Genomic DNA, 22,365 nt, shown 5'->3' with positions numbered 1-22,365 from the left:
GAAACCCTTAGAAATCAACACGATGACAGAAAGGACATAGCGAGAAGTACACAGATTGTTTTGTGGATCTGTCAACTTCTCATCTGGCTTCCCTGAGAAAAACCAGCTCACCTGCTGGAACTGGCATGTGCCAGTCAATTGGGCACCCAAGCCCACCTAACCAGGACAAAGGGCAGATAGGGATGCCCAGATGATTGTAAACCATCCACTCAGATGGACCATCATGAACCCTTTAAGCATATATTCCCTGCCAGACCTGATTCCTCCATCCCACCCAAAGCACACGAAACAAAAGCAACAGAGCATTTACACTTTGGATCACATCTAATTTGTGCTTGATTTAAGCATTTTTTTTTTAAAGGTAGACAAAGGTAGTAAGAAAACAAAGCTACAAGTTAAACAGGAAAAAAATTTACTTCCAACCATTCAGCCAACAAATGTGAAAGTAGAAAACATGCACAGCTGAACAACCTTCCCTGATAACACCACTTTTTCGTATCACTTCTCATCTTCTTGCACACAAAACCTTCCAGTGGAGTTGGTCACAAACTCAGCTGACAATCATCAACTGTTAAGAAATTAATTATGTACTTACATGAGCAATCTGGCCCTTAGTGACAAGATAAATAAGCCAAATGACTGTCTTTGGCATGCTAAAGATTACAGTATGATTTGGGGGAAGTTCACAAAACAGATAGCCAAAATCAGCAGATAACAAAATACTGTATTTTTCCATGGAAGATCACATGCTTAGTGTGCAGAAGATCCCAGGTTCAATTCCTGGGAACTCCAGGAAGAGCTGGGAAAGAACCCCGTTTGAAACCTTGGAGAGCCACCATCGGTCGATGTTGACAAGATTGAGATAGATGGAAGAATAATCTGGCTCAGTGGAAGGCAGATCCCTGTGTTCCTATTATTAAAAAAAATTATGTAGTATGTGCAATTCATTGTTTTTTCCCCCATGAAGCAGAACTGAAATACTGCCCATGGGTCAAGTCTACTCATTTTAAAATAGTAATAGTAAGCATTCTCCAGTTAAACAAAACTTACCTGTACCTGCACAACATCCTCTGCATCATCTGACTCTGTTGCCCCAACACCAGCATCACATTCTGGATTGAAAATAAAAACATTTTCAGAGTTAGGGGGTAATCCTCTTGATTTCCCTAGTCCTATTGCCCCCTCTTCCTTCCCCGCCCTGGATTTGAGCTATTTAAAAATTTCTTTCCCTTGATGTTTTTCTTTTATCTAGAAAACATTCACGTTTAAGCCTAATTATGCAAGTGGTTGAACGCATACTGCACTCCATTTTTTATTCCACCTCCCTGTTTATCCCCAAAATAAAAGTTATATATTGGTGCATCTTTACCCACAGCCCTTTCTTCTTTATGCACCATTCCACTGTGTTGTGCCACAGGCCACTGCACTTGATCCCTGCACACACAGTAGACTTCTCCTGTGTGCACATGCTATACATTTCTTTAAAAGCATGGCTGGTATCAGCATCCAAAAAAGATAACGTATGTGATATTTTCACACATAAAGGTGTTCTGCAGGTGCTTTCAAACATTTCTTTGCAGCTTTTACCTGCAGCTGCTCAGTCTGCAAGTTGTACATATAAACAGAAAATGTGGCAGCTGTGAAAACTTCAAAAACTCTCAACTATACACAGCATTCCTCCCCTCCCCCTATGTGTATATTCCGCTTCACTGGATTACCACCTTAATGTAATACTGGGTAACACTTATCCAGTGTGCTGCAGCACTTATCCACTCCACATCTGTTTTTCACTGAAGCCAGGCACCTGAGCTTTGTTGTTGTACCACTCTTTCACCACATGGGAGAGCATTCTTAGAAACATTTACCATGGAGAAACAGCAGTGACTGCACAATGTCAGAGTTAGACATCCCTAATGTTAGCATGTAACCTCGCCTCCCCATTTCCTTGTGTTTATTAAGCTTAAATTGTGAGTTCTACTCTATGCTGACCTCAAAGTAGAAAGCGATGAAACTGAGCAGCTAGAACAATAATCTTTACAAATATTCTAGAAATATTTAGAACGAATATGTAGGGGATGGACTGCAATTTTGGCAGCAGATCCTGCCCTCCAAGCACAGATCTCACAGTCACTGTGCACACGTCTTACACATAAACACAGGTAGCACACTGTGCAGGGATCACCTGTGTGTGTGTGTGTGTGTGTGTGTGTGTGTGTGTGTGTGTGTGTGTGTGTGTCACATAAGACAGTTGCATTTTGTTTTCTTGTTTTTTGGCCATAACTCTTGATAGAAGTGAGATATTTAACTCAGTTTTTTAAATTGCATTCTTCTGTAAATTGTGCATCAAGTGGTATACAGGTGGAGATAATTATTCATGTGGGTTCTGTTCCAAGTACTCACGTGGATGGCAAAAAACGCATTATAGCAAATCAATTTAAAAAACAATGTTTCTTTGCTCCAGTGATTTAAAAACAGCATTGCTGACCTTTTGACTCTAAGATAAGAGTCATTAAGAAGACAATTCATCAACCAGTCCTCCTCCAAGAGCTTAAAAAGCTTCACTCAGCCCCTCCCTTCACCAATGCAAAGTGATCATCTTTCTTTCAAGTTCTCAGGGGGAAGGGAGGGGTACGCTGGAGAGAGAAGGACTGATGGATTGTCAGCCAGCTGCCCTCCTTCTCTCTCATTAAGGAGGCTATTGTTAAGTTTTTTAAACTGATTTTAAAGGGGTGCATTTTCCCCTTCTCCAGGGATCAGCACATTCCTTCTCATTTGTGGCGCCATTCGTGTTGAGTCCAATCTGTGTATAAAAAATCCATGTATAAATAGGCTGAACCTGTATAATATAATGGTATTATTCCTACAAACCGAGATCTTTGCGCATGACCCCCCGCGCTACTCCTCATGTGCGTCACCCCCTCAGTGCGTGTTACCCGGTGTGGGCTGCACCCCCCGCACCTCCCTAGCAACACTACTGTCTTGATCCCCAAGGCTCATCACACCAGAAAAGGTACTTCTACGAACCTGGATCTAGCCAAGGTCCTGAAATCCAGTGCACTTTCCTGATATCGTTGTTTTTTTTCAAAAAGTATTTCAATAATACCAAGCATTAGTCTCTTTTGTCCCTCTACCTGCCTACCCACCTGTATCCTTAAAAGCTAACATACATTAACCCTCGATACTGTCAACAAGATAATATTTGCGGATCCGCAGCTTGGGGGTTCACCTGGATTTACAGCTGCTCCTGGAGACCCAGGTGGCAGCTGTGGCCAGGGGAGCCTTTGCCCAGCTTCAGTTGGTATGCCAACTGGGCCCATACACTTGGATCATGCAGATCTGGCCATGGTGATCCATGCCACAGTGACATCAAAACTAGGCTATTTTAATGTGCTCTATGTGAGGCTGCCCTTGAAGATGGTTCAGGAACTGCAATTAGTGAAGAATGCAGTGGCCTGTGTGCTTGCTGGAGGTTGGTGGTTTGACTCTGTCAGGATGCTGCTCCAGTGGCTGCACTGGCTGCCCATTTGTTTCCAGGCTCAATTCAAGATGCTGTTTTTGACCTCTAAAATTCTATATGGCTTGGGGCCAGGGTATTTGAGACTGTCTTCTTCCATACAATCTGGCTTGTCCTTTCCAGTAATCCCTTTTACGACTGCCACCACCACAGAGGTGGGAGGGGCGGCAGCAAGGAGTAGGGCCCTCTCCATGGTGGCACCAACTTTATGGAATTCCTCTCTCTCAGTTTACAGACTGCTCACGCCTTGGAGGCTTTCCAGCAGGGCCTAAAGATGTGTCTTTTTACTCTAGCCCAGTGTTATTCAAACTGTGAGGCATGGCTCCTTAGGGAGGTGCCAGGAACTCAAAGGGGAGACGCGGGATGTCCTCTCGCAGCGATACAGTCACATCCCTGGGCAGAATACGAACTCGTCTTCTGCCCGTCTTCTGCACTTTTTTTTAAAGTACAAAAAACGGGAGTTGCTCAGCTGTGAGAGTGGCTGATGCTGCCCCGCCCTCTTCTCCCTCCACTCCGAGGCTGCCACCTTCTGTGTTCCCTACATGTTGTTTCCAAAGCTCTTGGACTCCAACCCCAATCTGGCAAGTGCCTAGCATGCTCATTTTGCAGTCCTTGTCCTTGCTGACTGTCAGAAACAAACCCTCCTTGATCCTTGTCTGGTTGGTTCCTAGTGCCCAGCCTGGGATCGCTTCTCATCAAAGTGAAATCTCTCTTTTCAACCCCCTCCCTCTTCCACTCCCCCCTTTCGATCTCCAAACCTTCCTGCTTTCCTCCCCCTCCCCAAATAAAACACTTCCTATTTTACCAGTTGACACGACTCTTAAAGTTGCTTCCATGCAGTTGGTAAGGGGGGGGGGGAGAGAGAGAGAGAAGCACACACTTTACTTGGCCAGGAGCAGAAAAAGGGGACTGTTTTTAAAGTGATTTATTAATCTTGTTGTTTGACTGAAGAGGAAAGGCTGTATTTTTAAAGTGATGAATCTTGCTGTTTGAAGGGAATACTTAGCAACCATTGATGAAGTGATTGCCAACCCAATCCTATCCACACTTTCCTGGGAGTAAGCCCCATTGACTCTAATGGGACTTACTATTGAGTAGACATGCATAGGCCTGAGCTGTGCATCTCCTAATATAGGAGACAAATCATCTTCCTAACCAAATCCTTATCAGCTCTGATCTATTTTCAAGGTCTATTTTTGTTTTCCCCACCAGCTGCTGGAAAAATTTAATTTCATTAAATTAATAAAGGGTTCAATCCTATCCAAGGAGAATGGGAGAAATGACTAGTTGGATTGGGGTCCACAGGGGTGTGTGTGTGTAATGTTGGTCAGACTGGTGGTTCACAAAGTTCATTTGATAAAACAATTCTATTGGCATGCTTACAAAGTTTAAAAAAATGAGTCTTCCTGAACCAGGCAAAATCCACCTACTCCAGCATCCTGCCTCCAGCAGTGATCAGCAGCTGATCATTTATAAAGCATGTATATTGCTGTGTATTAATAATATATTTTTAAGATCTGCATTTAATCAATGATATAATTAATATAATTAATATTAATATAGTTAATATTTCTGGCCACTTCCTGTTTAATAATGTAACTTCCAACCCTCAGGAACATGATGGGGAGTCATGGCCAACAGCCACAGTCAAGGAAGTCACTGGCCGGAAAAGTTTGAGTACCACTGCTTTAGCCGAGTTTTTTTTTATATGGCCATTTGGGGGTATACTAATTAGTTTTATGGTGCTTTAAAAAATTGTCTTTTGCTGGTTTTATCTGCTTTTTATCGCTCTTGGTTCTTAATGAGATTGTTAAGAGCTCACTGGATTTTAGGAGTTTTCTAAATTTTTAGGTGGGTTCCCATTCATTTCAATATTTTATTTTTAATAGACTTGAGGCTACCATGGTATGCGACTGCATTTGGGGAAATGTTAGCATTTGTTAGTATTTTTGTTGATTTCGGAGTTGTCTTCTTTAGCTGTATTAACAAGTCTCCCTAATCATCATAAGCTACTCAAAACTCATGACAGCCACTCTGAATTAAAGTGCAGGAATGAGATTCCACAGCACTTCAGTGTCATCTATTGGTGAGTAGTATTGTTGTTGGCTAAATAATTAAGAGTCCAATCCTATGCAAGTCAGTCCCATTATAGTCACTAGGGCTTACTCCCAAGTAAGTGTAGGTAGGATTTGCAGCCTAAGAAACCTTTTTTTGCCCAATTTCATTCTCATTGGAGATTTGTAAACAAGGGCTTTGTAAACAAGCTGCGAGGAGATCAGAGGGTGCTGCGAGCCTCCAGGAGGCCAGCACTGTCCCACAGGTAAGTTAAAAAGCTCCTTGTCTAAATTTTCAATTGCGCTCATTGTACAATAACATCAACCTAAGTAATACATTTCACTTTTGTATCAAGACCTTACCTTTTTCTGCATGTTTCACTCTCTGTTCTTCATCTGGAGGCTTTGGTGGTGGCCACACTGATGGAATTCTCCTTGGAAATCTTCCTTCAATGTAATCTGATGAATGTGTGGGCTGGCTGACTGCAGCCCAAGTATAAAGCTGATCTTGCTGTAGTTATTCACAGAACAAAAATAAAAAATAAGCATTAGAATTGTGAGAGTCAAATCTACTGCTTCCAATGCATATTTTACAACTGAGTGCTACATTAGTCTGTGCCTTTGTGCCTTTTAGCTCATGAAATGTCTAACTATTGGATTACACAAAAATTCTAATATTTATTGTTTCTGAATCTGTTAAATTAGCAGTATTGGAAGACGCATCTCTGCATTTTCCCACTGAACAAAGAAGAGCAGATAGCACCAGCACAAACTTTTGAGAACAAAACTTCTGGAGAAGCAGAAAGTAAAGGGGCTGCTCAGAGCAATTCTAAAATGCATTTTAGTAGAAAAGTCCAACCTCAGAAATAGCTGGGATTTCTAAGCTAAGTACAAGCATGTGCTGGATAATAAAGGAGTTGTTTCTTGGTGTTTAAAATTAAGACTAATTTGTTACAAGTAGTCAAAAATGGTAGTTGAAGCTATAAGATTTTGAAAGTACAAAATTATGCTTTTAAATACAAAAATCAATGCTTTGAAAAGAGTCAAAGAAAGATACTGAGAGCCAATCACAGTCACAGCGGAAGAGTAGGAAAATCTGCAATAACTCAAAACTTATTAAAACACCTTTTGCATGTACATGGTGATTGGGGGTGGGTGGGTGCTGAAGCTGGTAACACTCCCTGATCTGCCCCCAAGCCAGAGCCAAAATGGGTAGATTCTATTGCCACCATGGGGACAAAGCCAGGCAGGAAGAGATCATCCTCTTGTGTGGATCATAGCAAAAATACAAGCACACAAAGACATACTTGAAAGCAAAACAATTCCCTACAAAGTCCAAATACCACTGTTCCGTAACCGAACTTACTCCTGTATCAGTTTAAGGAGTCCATTGCACATTTCTGAACCCAGGGAAGGGAGTGAGAACCATACAAAGATGCTCTATGTGATAGTGCCAAGCTAAAACAAACCAAGCATCTTTGGACTTAACCTTTAAAAACCTAGGTTTGATTATGTCATTGCTCCATCTGATTGAATGGCCTATGACCACCTGGAAATCCCTACCTATGCTCTGATCTCGTCAGGTGGGTTCAGATGGTAGGCCAGTTAAAGACCTATTGTCTTAGGTGGATACAGTCAATGAAGACATGGAATATGCCAGTGGTTATCAAACTATCTGGGAGAGTATGAGAGCAACTAAGTCTTTGCTCAGAAGGCAGAGGGCTGGGGGAAGGCAGAGATGCAATGCCCAGCATTGCGCCTCTGATGGGGGCACAGGGGAGTGCTGCCACTCAGCACCACCTGCAGGAGCCTCCCAGGTGTCAGGGGAGCCCAGCACCAGCCTCAACAGGGCTCTCCATGCAACACAGAGCCCTCCAGAAGGTGACCACAATCACTTCCTGTTTCTCGATTGCAAAACTGGTAGTCACGATCGACTTCTGGAGGGCGCTGCGCTGCGTGGGGAGCCCTGCTGAGGCTGGCGTCCTGTTCCCCTGACCCCCAGGGAGGCTGCTGCAGGCAGCGGTGAGTGGCAGCGCGCCCCTGCGCCCAGATCAGAGGCACGATGCTGGGCATTGTGTCTCTGCCTCCCCCCCCCGCCCCTTAAGGGAGAAGAGCCCAGGGCTCTCAGGCTGGGGCATCGCGACACCCCAGTTTGAAAACCACTGGAATACACAAACCTATCTGTCTAGCCACGTGGTCTTTCTGCAATGGCACTCATTTCAAAATATCTCAGGGGAGCCTCTGCCTGTGGAACCTTATGCAGAAGTTTTGTTTAAGGGAAACAAATGGAGGGAGGAGCAAGAGACAGCTCAATCTTCGCAATGTATTTTCTGAACTCCAGCATATTATGATCACAAGGAATTCCCTGTGCACATTGCAGAGAATAAATCTGGCAATTTCTTGTAACAGGATTAATTTACAAATCATAAGGCAGAGAGATGAAAGAGGAGGGAGTAAACAGAAGATATTTAGCTTTCAGCATTGGTTTGTGCCTTTATACCCTGATTATGCTTGAATTTACAGGCCTATCACTGTAATACAAGTATTGCTTCAAAAACAAGGGTCCTCTTGCATAATGGTAGACCACTGAATCAGCATTTCTGGAAACATAAATGTTCCTAAGGATAAGATTGTTAACATTCATGAAGCACTTATTCTAGTGCGATTATCAGGCTTCAATATACATTAAAAAGAGGCAAGATGAGAAACACAGACCACACACTCTCTTATTTAATGCTGCATAATGAACAACTGACATTAGCTGAGGCAATCACTATCATAATTTATTTTTAGTGATGGTCCGAGAAGATACACAAAACCCTTCATGTAAGCATGATTTTTTTTATTTATTTAAGAATGACTGTGCTTAGCAGGGGCAGAAGGGAAATTATGACGTGAGTATGAACCATGCTCAGCTTACAGTAGAAAATTTAAGGCCACTGAGAGTAGACTGTTGCATCTAGAACACGGAGGCCTGGACTATATTGCAACTCATCCATGAACTAATTGAATGGCCTTTTGCCAGTCACTACTTTGGGCTCAGTTCCCCCATGTATATAATGGGAATGACAATGACTTGCTTCACTGAGTTACTCTAAGGAATAATGGGATTTGGATTGCTCAGCATTTTACCTCTAATGGTACATTAAAATTAATAGAATAAGGTTGTTTTAGACAACTTTGTTCCATTTTTTTCAAACGTACACTGAGAAATTAATAACATTCTGCACAAATAGGTTGCATTAATCAATCATAAGTGAGAAAATATTTTTAACAAGAATGTTATGGGATGTGTTATGCAAACTATTCACCCATATAAGTCAACATCTGAGCTAGTTGCATCCTGAGTCATAAAGGAAAACAAAGGTCAGGGTTCAAAGCAATTTAGCAATTTAACACCCTTTAATTATAGCAATATACAATATAGCATTTCTATTACATCATGAACCAATTCATGTCTACTCAGAATTAATCCCCTTTAATTTCAATGAGATTTACTCTCAGATAAGTGTGTTTCAGACTGCAGTCTTGTAAAGAAAAAGGAAATGAAACTTAAGGAAGGTCCTGGCTAAGTTTGAATTGAAGGATTGTATAAATTATTCTGGTTTTCAACAAATTCACTTATTGTTCATAACAACATTCATGTGTTTTTATTAGAAGAATAACCCCTCCCCCCATCTCTATTCTTATTGCTCTTTTAAATAAAGAGCAGCATTTAGGCACTTCTGGGAATGTCAGAGGTTTTTTATTTTACATCTCTCTGTCTCTCACACACAAAATGTAATTTTTTAAAAAAGAAAAGAAACACACAGCTGCTTAAGATCAAAAAAATAAAGGTATCAATTCTTAATCCTGAATATTCATTGCAACGACCCTGATGAAAAAAACAGCTTGTTCTGAAGAGTGTACTAAACTGAATGCTTACAATTTGATTGGCTACACTCAGGTTTACAGTTTCTCCTTGGCTTGAGGCATCTTTTGAGACCCAGAGAACAGGCTCTTTGCTAAATTATCTGCAGCACCCAGTTTTTTCCTGTTTAGAATCTGCTTCTTGCCAGAACTTCCCAGAATAGAAGATGAAGATTTCCCCCTTTCTGAAACATGGTAGCTTTGCAAGATACGTACTTTGACAGGTATGTACAGTTCTTGACAAAAGCAGGATCTTGCTTATAAATTATCTTACATAGCAAATTGGACTGCTTCTTCTAAACAGCCTAGCTATCCTACAAGAGCGAGGCAAGTTACTTGCTCATGGAATCTAGAGATATCTTTCTAGTACTTAATCAGGATGTCTGGCGCTCTCCCCCGCCCCCATTATGTTCTGTAGTATTTATGTGAGCAATTTTTGTCAGATTTCCCTCTAAGCCAGGTTACAAAACAGTTGTTTCCTACCTTTCTCTAAGCAAGCATTCATCTGCCGCACTGTTAAAAGTAAGTCCACATGCTACTTACTGCTTGGACCAAATGTATGTGATCTCCAAGCCGAATTCAGGGTGTGCCATTATCTTGTTTGTTTCTTTACTGACAGACTCATCTTATGAATAAATAAGTAGCTATTGGAAGCCCTACATCAGAGTTAACAGCACAGCCATTACAAACTTAAAGCAATGCAAGTGCCTTTTCCACAAAGCTACAAACATACATTCCCGAGTCTTAGGAAGAGCCCCAAACAAAGACAACTGCCCTGAAATAGTTAACAGATGCACATGTGATAGAAATAGAACAGAAATCAATTCATGCAGGCCTGCCCAAACTGGTTACAAGGATGTTACAAGGAGCCTTAGTCAGCAGCAGTGTTAGTATAACAGAAGGGGGGGGGGAGAAAGAAACAGAAAAATTACACACAGGCAAATCTAAAGAGAAACTACAAGGTACTTCATAAGAGAAAAATATTATTTTCATTTTATTCCTATAAACACATTGTGGAGCTTTCCCCCCCCCCCCCCCGTTACCTCCTTCATGTTAAAAATTTCTAACAGCTTAGCTGGTTGGTTGGCAACCTTCAGTCTCAAAAGACTATGGTATAAGCCTACAGCACCTGGTATTCCCAGGCGGTCTCCCATCCAAGTACTAACCAGGTCTGACCCTGCTTAGCTTCCAAGATCAGATGAGATCAAGCATGTGCAGGGTAACAGTGATCATTTCCATAATAACCTCTATAGGAAAAAAACACTGCCAAAGCCTAAATGACTGGGGAACTTGCAGAGCTGGAGAAAAGTTACGTGAAACACTAAGAATATTTCCAAGTCTGAGTTAACAAACAGAGGGAGCATGGCGAGATACAGCAGGAGTTGAAGTACTACAAGCACTTACCCTTGTATGTATTTGACAACACGCTGCAGTCAGGAAAAAAACAAAGTTAATAAGCAAACTGCAGGTGTAAAGGCATGCTTTTAACATAAACTATTAAGAATCTTTAGGAACAGAATTCTGGTGTTCTAATTTCATGATTGTCCTGATTGTCAAAATTGTCTAATGTCATGATTGTCCTGATTGACAAAAAAAAACCCTATACTGTCACACAAAGAATGACACATGCAATGGGGCAGGGACTTCTATCACTTGCCACCATTCACACGTTATCTATTAGATATCTAGTACTTGAACAACTGCTTTTTGCTCAGAAATCCCAATTGCATTATCTAAGAGACCTACATTATATTCAAAATTCTTAGATGCAAAGCCAGTGACTTCAGTTAAATATGCAGCATACAGCTGATCCAGCACAGTAGTACTAGTGTTGCTTGTTAAGGTAAGCCAAGATCCGGCCACACACAGTGGTTGAGAGCCAATGACAAACACTGAGGTGGAAAGCAAAAGCACAAGTTTATTGAGGCCTCGTATGACTCCCCAGAGACAAAAGTCTCAATCAGACAGGAGCCCCAACAGCAGGGGCATCAGACATTTTATACTGTTTTCCCCTTTACTTAAAGCAGCACTTAGCACTTTTCTATCATGCTTTCTGCATGAGCTGGTCATGTAGGAGGTATGTGAACCTTCTTCCCAATTGTCTTATTGGCTAAGCCACTTTTTCTCAAACAATGGGTCGGGAACGAGCCAATGTCAGGTGGGTCCCTATTCATTTCAATATTTTATTTTTAATATATTAGACTTGATGGTATGCAACTGCATTTAGGGAAATGTTGCAGCCTGTACTTTTAACAGGCTACTATGTATATTCTTTTAACAATGATAGTTAGTGGGACTTACTCCTGGGTAAGTACGGGTAGGATTGCAGCCTACGATTGTTAGAAATTGTCCTGACTGATGACGCTACTTCCAGTCATGACATCACTTCTGATGGGCCCTTACAGATTCTCATTCTAAAAAGTGGGTCCTGGTGCTAAAAGTTTGAGAACCACTGGGCTAAGCAGTTTTGTAACTTTGCTTGGGATGTGCACATTTTAAGATGTGCCCTGTTGTTTTACTCTCACTTTCTCAGCCATGTGGGACCTTGAGTCACTTACCTGCAAGAGAAATTTCATTTTATTCCCTCTATTGAGGACTACCAATTCTTTGGACCTACTGAGGTCTAGCAACTCTTTGGGGCCTAACAGTCCCAACTTCTGACACCAGGCCTAACACCAGTATACCAGATTTATGGTTGAACACCTTGAACTAGATATCCCTGCCGCTATCACCCATAATTTCATCCTCATTATTATGCACCTGTATTTCCCTAGCTCAGTGATTTTCAACCCTTTTCATTTCATGGCACATTGACAAGGTACTCAAATTGTCAAGGCACACTATCAGTTTTTGACAACTGACAAGACACACCATGCTGTTGGTGTGGGGCTCATATCCCCCAATGGTCCTATTAATAAATGACCCTCCACCAAACTTCCGTGGCACACCTGGGGACCATCTGCGGCACACCAGTGTGCTACGGCACAGTGGTTTGAAAATGGCTGCCCTAGCTTATCATTTATACTGAAATAAAAGGCAATAAAATAAGTAGCCTAATCCTAAAAATTAAAAGTAGCAAATTTGATTGTGGCGTCAATGTAATGTAATCCCATTCAATGTAATTCTAATCAAGACCTGAAAAATGTTATACATTCTTTCAATATCCAGTATATATGTAATACCCTGGAGATCACATGAAATGTTCCTGAACCAAAGCAAACTACTAGAATAAAATGCTGTGCAGAATGATATTATAACTCAAAAGGTCCAAAGGTTGGACTGAGGGCCAAACCAGACATGCATGCAAACACAATACAGAGAAACAGTTCCAGTTGAGAGCAATTCTTGTTTGCAGTTTTGGGGAGGGCAAATGTGATCACGACTGGAAATGCATGGGAAAGGGGAGGTTCACTTTCTCCATTACCTGTTTTTCCACCCAGAATCATATGCACACTCAATAGCTGTTTGCTCATGAAGTGGCATCACTCAGAGAAAGGCACACAACCATGCCAAGATTGGTTGCGGTGGCCGCAGCCAGTCTCAATGCGGTCGCTGAGAGCGATGCTGCCCAGTTCCTCCAAAGCAGGAGGCATCACTCCAAGAGTCTGAGCGACAGCCAGTCTTGGTGCAGTCGCTCGGACACTCAGAAAGATGCCACCCACTTCTTCCGAAGTGAACGGCATCACTCCGAGTGACCCAGAAATAATTGCAATGATGTCATTACATGACCATAATTACTTCTGGGGTGGACGGGGGTGGCAGGCTGACCCAGAATGTCTCTCTCTCTCGATCTCAGGCCTTCCTATTCTCCCCCTTTTCAAAGCTCTCCAGCATTGCCTCCCTCCCCTTTTCGAGATCATAGCAGGGCCTGCTGAGAAATGTAGTCCTGGGCCCAGCAATTCCCTTGCACATCATTAACTAATTTCTGCCCTTGAGCATCTCCTTCTCTTTTGTCTTTCTCTTCTGCACAAACCGTTGTCTGCACAAACTGCTGTCTCTTTTATTTGTCTCTCCTGCACAAACCCCCTTGTTCAAAGGCATGGGTATTTTTCAGAGAGAAAGAGATAGTATGGGAAAGGGGAATGAGTGCAACTTGCACATAGTGTTGCAGTAAAAAAGTGTTCGTGCTTTTTGGCCAAAAATGAAGATTTTCATTTCCTAACATTTTGCCCACAACTATGGTGGGCATTTTCAAAGGACTAGACGTGAGAACCACAGACTGTTCATCTCACCCCAGAGCAACTGATAATAACCGATAACAATATCCTCACAATGACTGGGTCAGTTTGTGTGCTGGTCACAAAAAAGAGATTTCTTGACATGCTAAATGACTGTGCCCATGGAGTCATGGAGCCCACCAGAGGACAGGTGACTCTGGATTTAATACTGCGCTGTACTCAGGACTTGGTTAGAGATGCAAATGTTACTGAGCCCTTGGGAACAGTAATCATGCTGCGATCCGTTTTGACATGCACGTCGGGGGAAGAATACCAGGCAAATCTGTCACAAAAACCCTTGACTTCTGACGAGCGGACTTCCCTCAAATGAGGAGGCTGGTTAGAAGGAGGTTGAAAGGGAAGGTAAAAAGAGTCCAGTCTCTCCAGAGTGCATGGAAGCTGCTTAAAACAACAGTAATAGAGGCCCAGCAGAAGTGTATACCGCAAAGGAAGAAGGGCTCGACTAAGTCGAGGGTGCCCGCATGGCTAACGAGCCAAGTTAGAGAGGCCGTAAAGGGTAAGGAAGCTTCCTTCCATAAATGGAAGTCTTGCCCTAATGAGGAGAATAAAAAAGAACATAAACTGTAGCAAAAGAAATGTAAGAAGGTGATATGGGAGGTCAAGAGAGACTATGAGGAACTCATGGCCAGCAACATTAAGGGGAATAATAAAAGCTACTTCAAATACGTTAGAAGCAGGAAACCCGCCAGAGAAGCAGTTGTCCCCCTCGATGGTGAGGGAGGGAAAGGGGAGATAAAAGGAGACTTGGAGATGGCAGAGAAATTAAATGAGTTCTTTGCATCTGTCTTCATGGCAGAAGACCTTGGGCAGATACTGCTGCCTGAACAGCCCCTCCTGACTAAGGAACTAAGTCAGAGAGAGGTTAAGAGAGAAGATGTTTCAGACCTAATTGACAAATTAAAGATCAATAAGTCACAAGGCCCCGATGGCATTCACCCAAGAGTTATTAAGGAATTGAAGAATGAAGTTGCTGATCTCTTGACTAAAATATGCAACTTGTCCCTTAAAATGGCCACTGCGCCAGAGGATTGGAGGATAGCAATTGTCAACCCGATCTTTAAAAAGGGAAGGAGAGGGGACCCAGGAAACTCTAGGCCGGTCAGCCTAACATCTGTTCCAGGTAAGATGCTGAAAAGGTGAATGGCGAAAAGCTCAACAGGCATATGGATACGGGAGAACCTGTGGACATTATATATCTGGACTTTCTGAAGGCGTTCAACACAATCCCTCACCAAAGGCTACTGAAAAAACTCCACAGTCAGGGAATTAGAGGGCAGATCCTCTCATGGATCGGGAACTAGTTGAAGACCAGGAAACAGAGAGTGGGTGTCACTGGGCAATTTTCACAATGGAGAGAGGTGAAAAGCGGTGTGCCCCAAGGATCTGTCCTGGGACCGGTGCTCTTCAACCTCTTCATAAATCCATAAACCCTGTCTGGAGACAGGGTTGAGCAGAAAGGTGGCTAAGTTTGCAGATGACACCAAGCTTTTCTGGGTGGTGAAGACCAGAAGCAATTGTGAGGAGCTCCAGAAGGATCTCTCCAAACTGGCAGAATGGGCAGCAAAATGGCAGGTGTGTTTCAATGTAAGTAAGTGTAAAGTGTAAAGGCAAAAAAAATCAAAACTTCACATATAGGCTAATGGGTTCTGAGCTGTCTGTGACAGATCAGGAGAGAGATCTTGGGGTGGTGGCGGACAACTCGATGAAAGTGTTGACCCAATGCGCAGCGACAGTGAAGAAGGCCAACTCTATGCTTGGGATCATTAGGAAAGGTATAGAAAACAAAACGGCTAATATTATAATGCCATTGTACAAATCTATGGTAAGGCCACATCTGGAGTATTGTGTCCAGTTCTGGACACCACGTCTCAAAAAGGACATAGTGGAAGTGGAAAAGGTGTGAAAGAGAGCAACTAAAATAATTACAGGGCTGGGGTACCTTCCTGGAAAGGCTACAGCGTCTGGGGCTCTTCAGCCTAGAAAAAAGGCGCCTGAGGGGAGACATGCTTGAGACATTCAAAATTATGCAAGGGAAGGATAAAGTGGATAGAGAGATGCTCTTTACACTCTCACATAACAACAGAACCAGGGGACATCCGCTAAAATTGAGAGTTAGGACAGACAAAAGAAAATATTTCTTCACTCTGCGTGTGGTTGGTCTGTGGAACTCCTTCCCACAGGATGTGGTGATAGCTTCTGGCCTAGATGCTGTTAAAAGGGGATCAGACAAGTTTCTGGAGGAAAAATCCATTACGGGTTACAAGCCATGATGCGTATGTGCAACCTCCTGATTTTAGAAATGGGCTATGTCAGATACAAGGAAAGGCACCAGGATGCAGGTCTCTTGTTATCTGGTGTGCTCCCTGGGGCATTTGGTGGGGTCGCTGTGAGATACAGGAAGCTGAACTAGATGGGCTTATGACCTGATCCAGTGGGGCTATTCTTATGTTCTTATCCTTCCCGTGCATAATTTTGTATGTCTCAATCATGTCCCTCCTCAGGCACCTCTTTTCTAGGCTGAAAAGGCCCAAACGCCGTAGCCTTTCCTCTAAGGAAGGTGCCCAGCCCAGCAATCATCTTAGTTGCCCTCTTTTGCACCTTTTCAATTTCCACTATATCCTTTTGAGATACAGCGACCAGAACTGGACACAATACTCCAGGTGTGGCCTTACCATAGATTTGTACAACGGCATTATATTAGCTGTTTTGTTCTCAATACCTTTCTAATGACCCCAAGCATAGAACTGGCCTTCTTCACTACTGCAGCACATTGGGTCGACACGTTCATCGACTTCTCCACCACCACCCCAGGATCTGTCACAGACAACTCAGAACCCATTAGCCTATATGTGAAGTTTTGATTTTTTGCCCCAATGTGCATGACTTTACACTTACTTACACTGAAACGCAAATGCCATTTTGCTGCCCATTCTGCCAGTTTGGAGAGATCCTTCTGGAGCTCCTCACAATAGCTTCTGGTCTTCACCACCCAGAAAAGTTTGGTGTCATCTGCAAACTTAGCCACCTCACTGCTCAACCCTGCCTCCAGGTCATTTATGAAGAGGTTGAAGAGCACCGGTCCCAGGACAGATCCTTGGGGCACACCGCTTTTCACCTCTCTCCATTGTGAAAATTGCCCAGTGACACCCACTCTCTGTTTCCTGGTCTTCAACCAGGTCTCAATCCAGGAGAGGACCTGCCCTCTAATTCCCTGACTGTGGAGTTTTTTTCAGTAGCCTTTGGTGAGGGACCGTGTCCAACGCCTTCTGAAAGTCCAGATATATAATGTCCATGGGTTCTCCCGCATCCACATGCCTGTTGATCTTTTCAAATAATTCTAAAAGTTTTGTGAGGCAAGACTTACCCTTACAGAAGCCATGCTGATTCTCCCTCAGCAAGGCTTGTTCGTCTTGTTTTGAGATTCTAACTTTGATGAGGCATTCCACCATCTTACCTGGTATAGATGTTAGGCTGACCATAAGTTTATAGGCTGACCGGCCTATAGTTTACTGGGTCCCCCTTCTTTCCCTTTTTAAAGATCAGCGTGACATTTGCTATCCTCCAATCCTCTGGCACTGTGGCCGTTTTGAGGAACAAGTTGCATATTTTAGTGAAGAGATCAGCAACTTCATTCTTCAATTCCTTAATAACTCTTGGGTGGATGCCATCAGGGCCTGGTGACTTATTGATCTTTAATTTATCAATGAGGTCTGAAACCTCTTTCAACCTCTATCTGACTTAATAGTCAGATTGTGGTTGTTGATTGTGAAAGTCATCAATCAACAAACATGAATGTGTGAACTAGCTCTCTAAATTTCTCATAAATCCTGCCAACAAACAACAATTCAACTGTGTCTTACATCAAAAGTTGGTGCACTTTGTTGTGCACTCTGACTACATGGCTCTCTGAAGCAATCACTGAAGGGGAGCAGAAGACCCATCGCAATGATCCAAGAACAGAGCTTCTCTGCTTCTTCTTGTGGTGCATTCTCCTGCTGGCTGGACAATTTTTCCAGCAAAGTTCGACCTGCAAGAATTAGTTAATGAATTAATCAGAGGCACACAACTAGGAAGCACACAAAGTTATGAGCTGAGCCATTTAAATTAATGCTATAGGCAAAGTGTTTGGACACAATAGCCATTCAAGAGACTTATACAAAGAAGCAGAAACAAAAATATTGGTTTTGTTGCAAAATGTACTCACATTAAACGCACACGCTCCAGATTTTGAGGGCCTCTAGTGTAAACATGGCTCTTAGTTTTCTATTATGGGCAGCCTTTCCTATAAGCCATGCTGCCAAGCACTTCTAATTGAAGCCCCGAGCACATTCCCTCTTGGTGTGCCAGAGCTTGGCAATGACAATGACATCATTGCCAAGCACTGCCCAGTTGCCACCATGCAATAGGGTTCTACATACTCCATAGGAAAGTTAGAGGGAACACTGATTACACTGTTCAGACTGCCTGGGAAGGGGCTTCACATTGCTTGCACACAATGGAGAACACTGGCAAGCATGGACAGGAACTGAGGATTCTGCTTGGCTCCTTCAGAAGAAAATTATGGCTCCCCATAATTTGCTTGCCACCAGAGTGCATGCTAAGGGAAATAAGACTATAGTGGCCCATATTCTTCATTAAGATGCTGCTAAATCATGCTGTTCTCAGCTCCTCATATATTAAAAGCACCTCCCTGATGTGCATGTGCAGGAAATAAATTTTTTACTTAATAAATAAAACTTTATTTTCCATTCTAAAACTCTGAAAATTGAATAGCACTTTATTTCTATTGCAATCAGTTGTATGAAAAGAATACAATAAGATAAGGTAAGTTATAGCCTTTCCACAAAATTGTACCTAGAAAAAGTACTGGATTAAAATTAATTTTTTTAATGATTGGTGATATCACTGAAAAGTCAAAATGGCCCTGATTTTTTTGGGCAATGTTTTTTTGCTGAAAAATTTCAACAGCTGCCTTACAACACTGGCTTTCAGTCACACATAACATTTATTTAATTGTTAAAGAATTTATAACCACACAGCAGTTTCATTATGGGGGCAACCCTACACAAACTCCCACAAGCCTCTATATCAGTGTTTCTCAAAGTCCTACTCAGACTTTGGAACCATAGTAAGGGCGGAGGGATGGCAGCGATGCAATGCTGGGGATGGAAAGGGGGGTTTACTTACAGAAGTGCACTTAAGTGCTGGCACTTACAGAAGTGCTGGTTCGGGGGGGCCTGCACAGGGCTCCCCAAGCCTCTAAAAATGCAAAAATTGTGATCAGAAACCACTTCCAGTTTGTGTTCCCAGAACCCCTGCAGATACAAAAACCCATGAATGTTCAAATCAGCAGATTTGGGCACCCCAAACCTTCTGAACCTGACCAAAACTGAGCTCGGATTGGATTGCAGGATGATCTGAGGGCCAGAGAGGCCCTTTTGTGGAAAAAAAAGGGGGGGGGGAACGTCTAGTTTCTCAAGGAAACTGGAAGTAATGTTTTTATGTGCTTATAAAATATTCTGAGGCGGGACTTTCTTCCCTGGCCTTCATAATGCCTTATAAGTACATAAAAACGTCACTTCCCTTTTTCTCGATGTCATGAACATGTACCATTTAGGCCTAAGTTTGTACCTGAAGCCTGAACCAAACTAAGAGTTGCTAACAGTTTTCACAGCTGTGGGAAAGAGAGCAATCAGCTGAGAGAAAAGGAATGTGTTGTCTCCCCTTTGATGGCCAGAAAGGGCAGATAACAGGGTGCAACCTGGGTCCAGCCCAGGTGGCCAGGAACTCCTCAAGAGTAGGGGCCTCATCCGGAGTAAGGTCTAAGCACCATCAGGACTGGGGTCCCAGGCAGGACACCTCCCTGGGAATAGGGCCTAGTGCCTCCTGGGAGCAGCAAGCAGCCACATGGCCAGAAGGGGTGGGGCTGGCCCAGCCAGAGACTGGCCTCATAAGGAGGTTGGGCAGGCTAGGGAGAGGTTGCTCCTCTCCAGGTGGGAGCAGAGTCGAGGGGAAGGCCAGAGTGGGTAGCAACCCTGGCCTTATGCAGATGTTCCAGGCCCCAAAGGGAACTTTGCTTACCTCAGCCCTGCAGAGAGGGGTTGGGAACTGCCTGATCCTAGACCCACCTGGGCCCCGGGGGTGACATCAGGAGAGGCGAAGTTACAGACCCCAGGACTTGGAGCCAATTACCTCAACTGGAGGCTAGCTGATGGGGGGGCAAGCTCTGAGGTACCAGGGGTCCCCCTGAGGACAGCTAAGCTGACCCCAGACAGCAGCATGGTGGCCATCAGGAACCCATACCTCTGGCCTACAGACACCAGCCAAAGAGCTCAGCCCGAAACCGCAAGGGGTCAGGGAGGAACGGGGAACGGGCCTATCATGTGCTGATGGCACAAGTCTGTGTAAGACAAAGGGGCCTGTGCCGTAACAGGCCCCATGAATGTCAAGAGGTTGATGCAAGTAAACCGTCTGCAAAACAGCTATGTCTGCCTCCTGTCCTTTTTTCCGCCGACGACCAACTCTCATTGACAGGGTAAGCCCCTGCGCTCAGTCACACCCCAAGGGGCGGGGTCTCTGCCCGCCATGGACATTACACAGGGTAACAGCCAATTAGCATGCAAGGTACCTCTGCGACAGAAGTATCCTTATCAGAAGTGATTGAGTACTGCTACGGATCTCCAGATGGGAGGGGTAAGAATTAGGAGCAGTAGCAACAGACCTTCTTAGAGAAGATTCTAGTCATCAAGGTGCCTGACTGGTTAGTATAATAATTATTCAGTCACCTCAGTAAGCATTAGCATAAAGGTATATTAATGGACCCCAAGGGGTGTGGTGTGTTCTCTCTTGGACAGAGAGTCTTGGGTGCGGCATGACCTGCTACTCATGGTGAGCACCATTGTCCAACATGGGCACCTTGCCTCATAGGTAGACCTGGAGCTAAGTGATCTTCAGTGGGTGACTAACCCAGGTGAGAGAAGGTATTAAGTAAAAGATAGAAAGTTAGCTTTATTATTTTGGACTGATGTGTTTCATAGATGTTTTGTGCCTCTAGCATTTGCTGCCTTAACTTTGTTTGTGTAATAATAATAATAATAATAATAATAATACAGGTATTTATATACCGCCTTTCCTGGTCGTCAGATTTCTCCTCAGACTTTATTCAGCAGTTTACAAAGGCAGGCTGTTCTAAATTCCCATAGGGATTTTTACAATTGAAGAAAGGTTCTATCTTTCAAGAACCACAACATTTCAGATGGATCTTTCTGATCTGGTATCACATTCTGGCCTCCAGTTTCCTCCCACGCAAGCTGACAAGCAGCTCCTTCATCTCTCACATGGAGGGCAGCCAAGACGCTTCTTTGCTCACACCAAAGAGCAGGTGGAATAACTCAGCTTGGCTTGTCAGCTGTTTCAAGGTCTCACCATTCATGGTGCCGGTGGCCTCAAACTGGCGACCTGCGGATGTTACCTTCAGGCAAACGGAGGCTCTACCCTCTAGACCAGACCTCTTGCCCATGTGTAACCTCATGTACTTTAATAAACTAAAATATCTTTTATAAGGCTGTATTATTGACTACTGGGAACTACAGTTCAGAATCCTGCCTAGCCATTCAGTCAAGCTACCAAGTGCTCGTTGTGGTCTAGAGCAGGGATGCCCAAACCCTGGCCCGGGGGCCACTTGCGGCCCTCGGGGGCTTCCAATCAGGCCCTCAGGGAGCCCCCAGTCTCCAATGAGCCTCTGGCCCTCCAGAGACTTGCTGGAGCCCATGCTGGCCCGATGCAACTGCTCTTGGCATGAGGATGACTGTTCAACCTCTCACCTGAGCTGTGGGACGAGGGCTCCCTCCACAACTTGCTGTTTAACATCTGTGATGCAGCAGTGGCAGCAAAGGAAAGGCTGGCCTTGCTTTGTGCAAGACCTTTTATAGACCTTGAGCTACTACAAGACCTTCATTCATATAAGTTCCATCTCTAATAAACTCATGTATGTAAATTTATTCAAATTTTAAATGCAAATTAATTCTTTTTTTTTCCCTGGCCCCTGACAGTGTCAGAGAGATGATGTGGCCCTCCTGACAAAAAGTTTGGACACCCCTGATCTAGAGCCTTGAGGGTCGAGTCCTAATCGGAGAAGGCGCTTAGTACCTACAAGGGCTAGCAGTAAGTCCGGAAGGGCCCAGTTTCCCTGGACTGGGTCACTGGCTAATACAGGGTAGTGGCAGTACTACTGGAAAAGGACTTGAGGGTTTTGAGGTTGACTGAACCTGAGACCCTAGGTCTATGACACCTGAGAAACTAGAAGTTCCTTTTTTTTGCCCAAAATGAGCATTCTGAGGGCTGAGGAGACTTTCTGACCCTCAGATCACCCTCTGGACCAGACCGAAGCACAGCTCTGGTTGGATTTGGAGGGTTTGGGGTCCTCAAATCCGTGAATTTGAACATCCAGGGATTTTGCTACAAGAACAAGGTAGAAAAGTTTATCTAAGAGGCCAATCCTTTCCAACTTTCCTGGGCTAATGCAACGGCAAAGCAGCCCTGAACAAATGCTCCCTTACCGCTGCGGGTTTCTACCACCATCCCAGCTTGTAGGATGCAGCACACACTCTGTTGGCATGGCTGCATCAGTGCTGAAAAGTTGGGATAGGAT

The 22,365-nt window shown here is 43.7% G+C and overlaps 1 protein-coding gene and 1 pseudogene across 1 annotated transcript in view; both read right to left on the bottom strand.

Annotated features, from left to right (window-relative positions):
- Positions 1-22,365, bottom strand: part of FMN2 (formin 2) — a 203,130-nt gene that overhangs the window by 147,069 nt on the left and 33,696 nt on the right. The window contains exons 4-6 of the mRNA XM_066623047.1: positions 17,576-17,742; positions 5,932-6,079; positions 1,051-1,112 (exon numbers count right to left, since the gene is read on the bottom strand). Of these exons, the coding sequence (XP_066479144.1) occupies positions 1,051-1,112; positions 5,932-6,079; positions 17,576-17,742 (377 nt within the window). The remainder of the gene's footprint in view (positions 1-1,050; positions 1,113-5,931; positions 6,080-17,575; positions 17,743-22,365) is intronic.
- LOC136637958 (5S ribosomal RNA) lies at positions 10,595-10,714 on the bottom strand (annotated as a pseudogene).

The sequence above is a fragment of the Tiliqua scincoides genome, chromosome 1 (genome assembly GCF_035046505.1).
Source record: "Tiliqua scincoides isolate rTilSci1 chromosome 1, rTilSci1.hap2, whole genome shotgun sequence".
Lineage (NCBI taxonomy): Eukaryota > Metazoa > Chordata > Lepidosauria > Squamata > Scincidae > Tiliqua > Tiliqua scincoides.
This window is presented reverse-complemented; position numbering and strand designations above follow the sequence as displayed.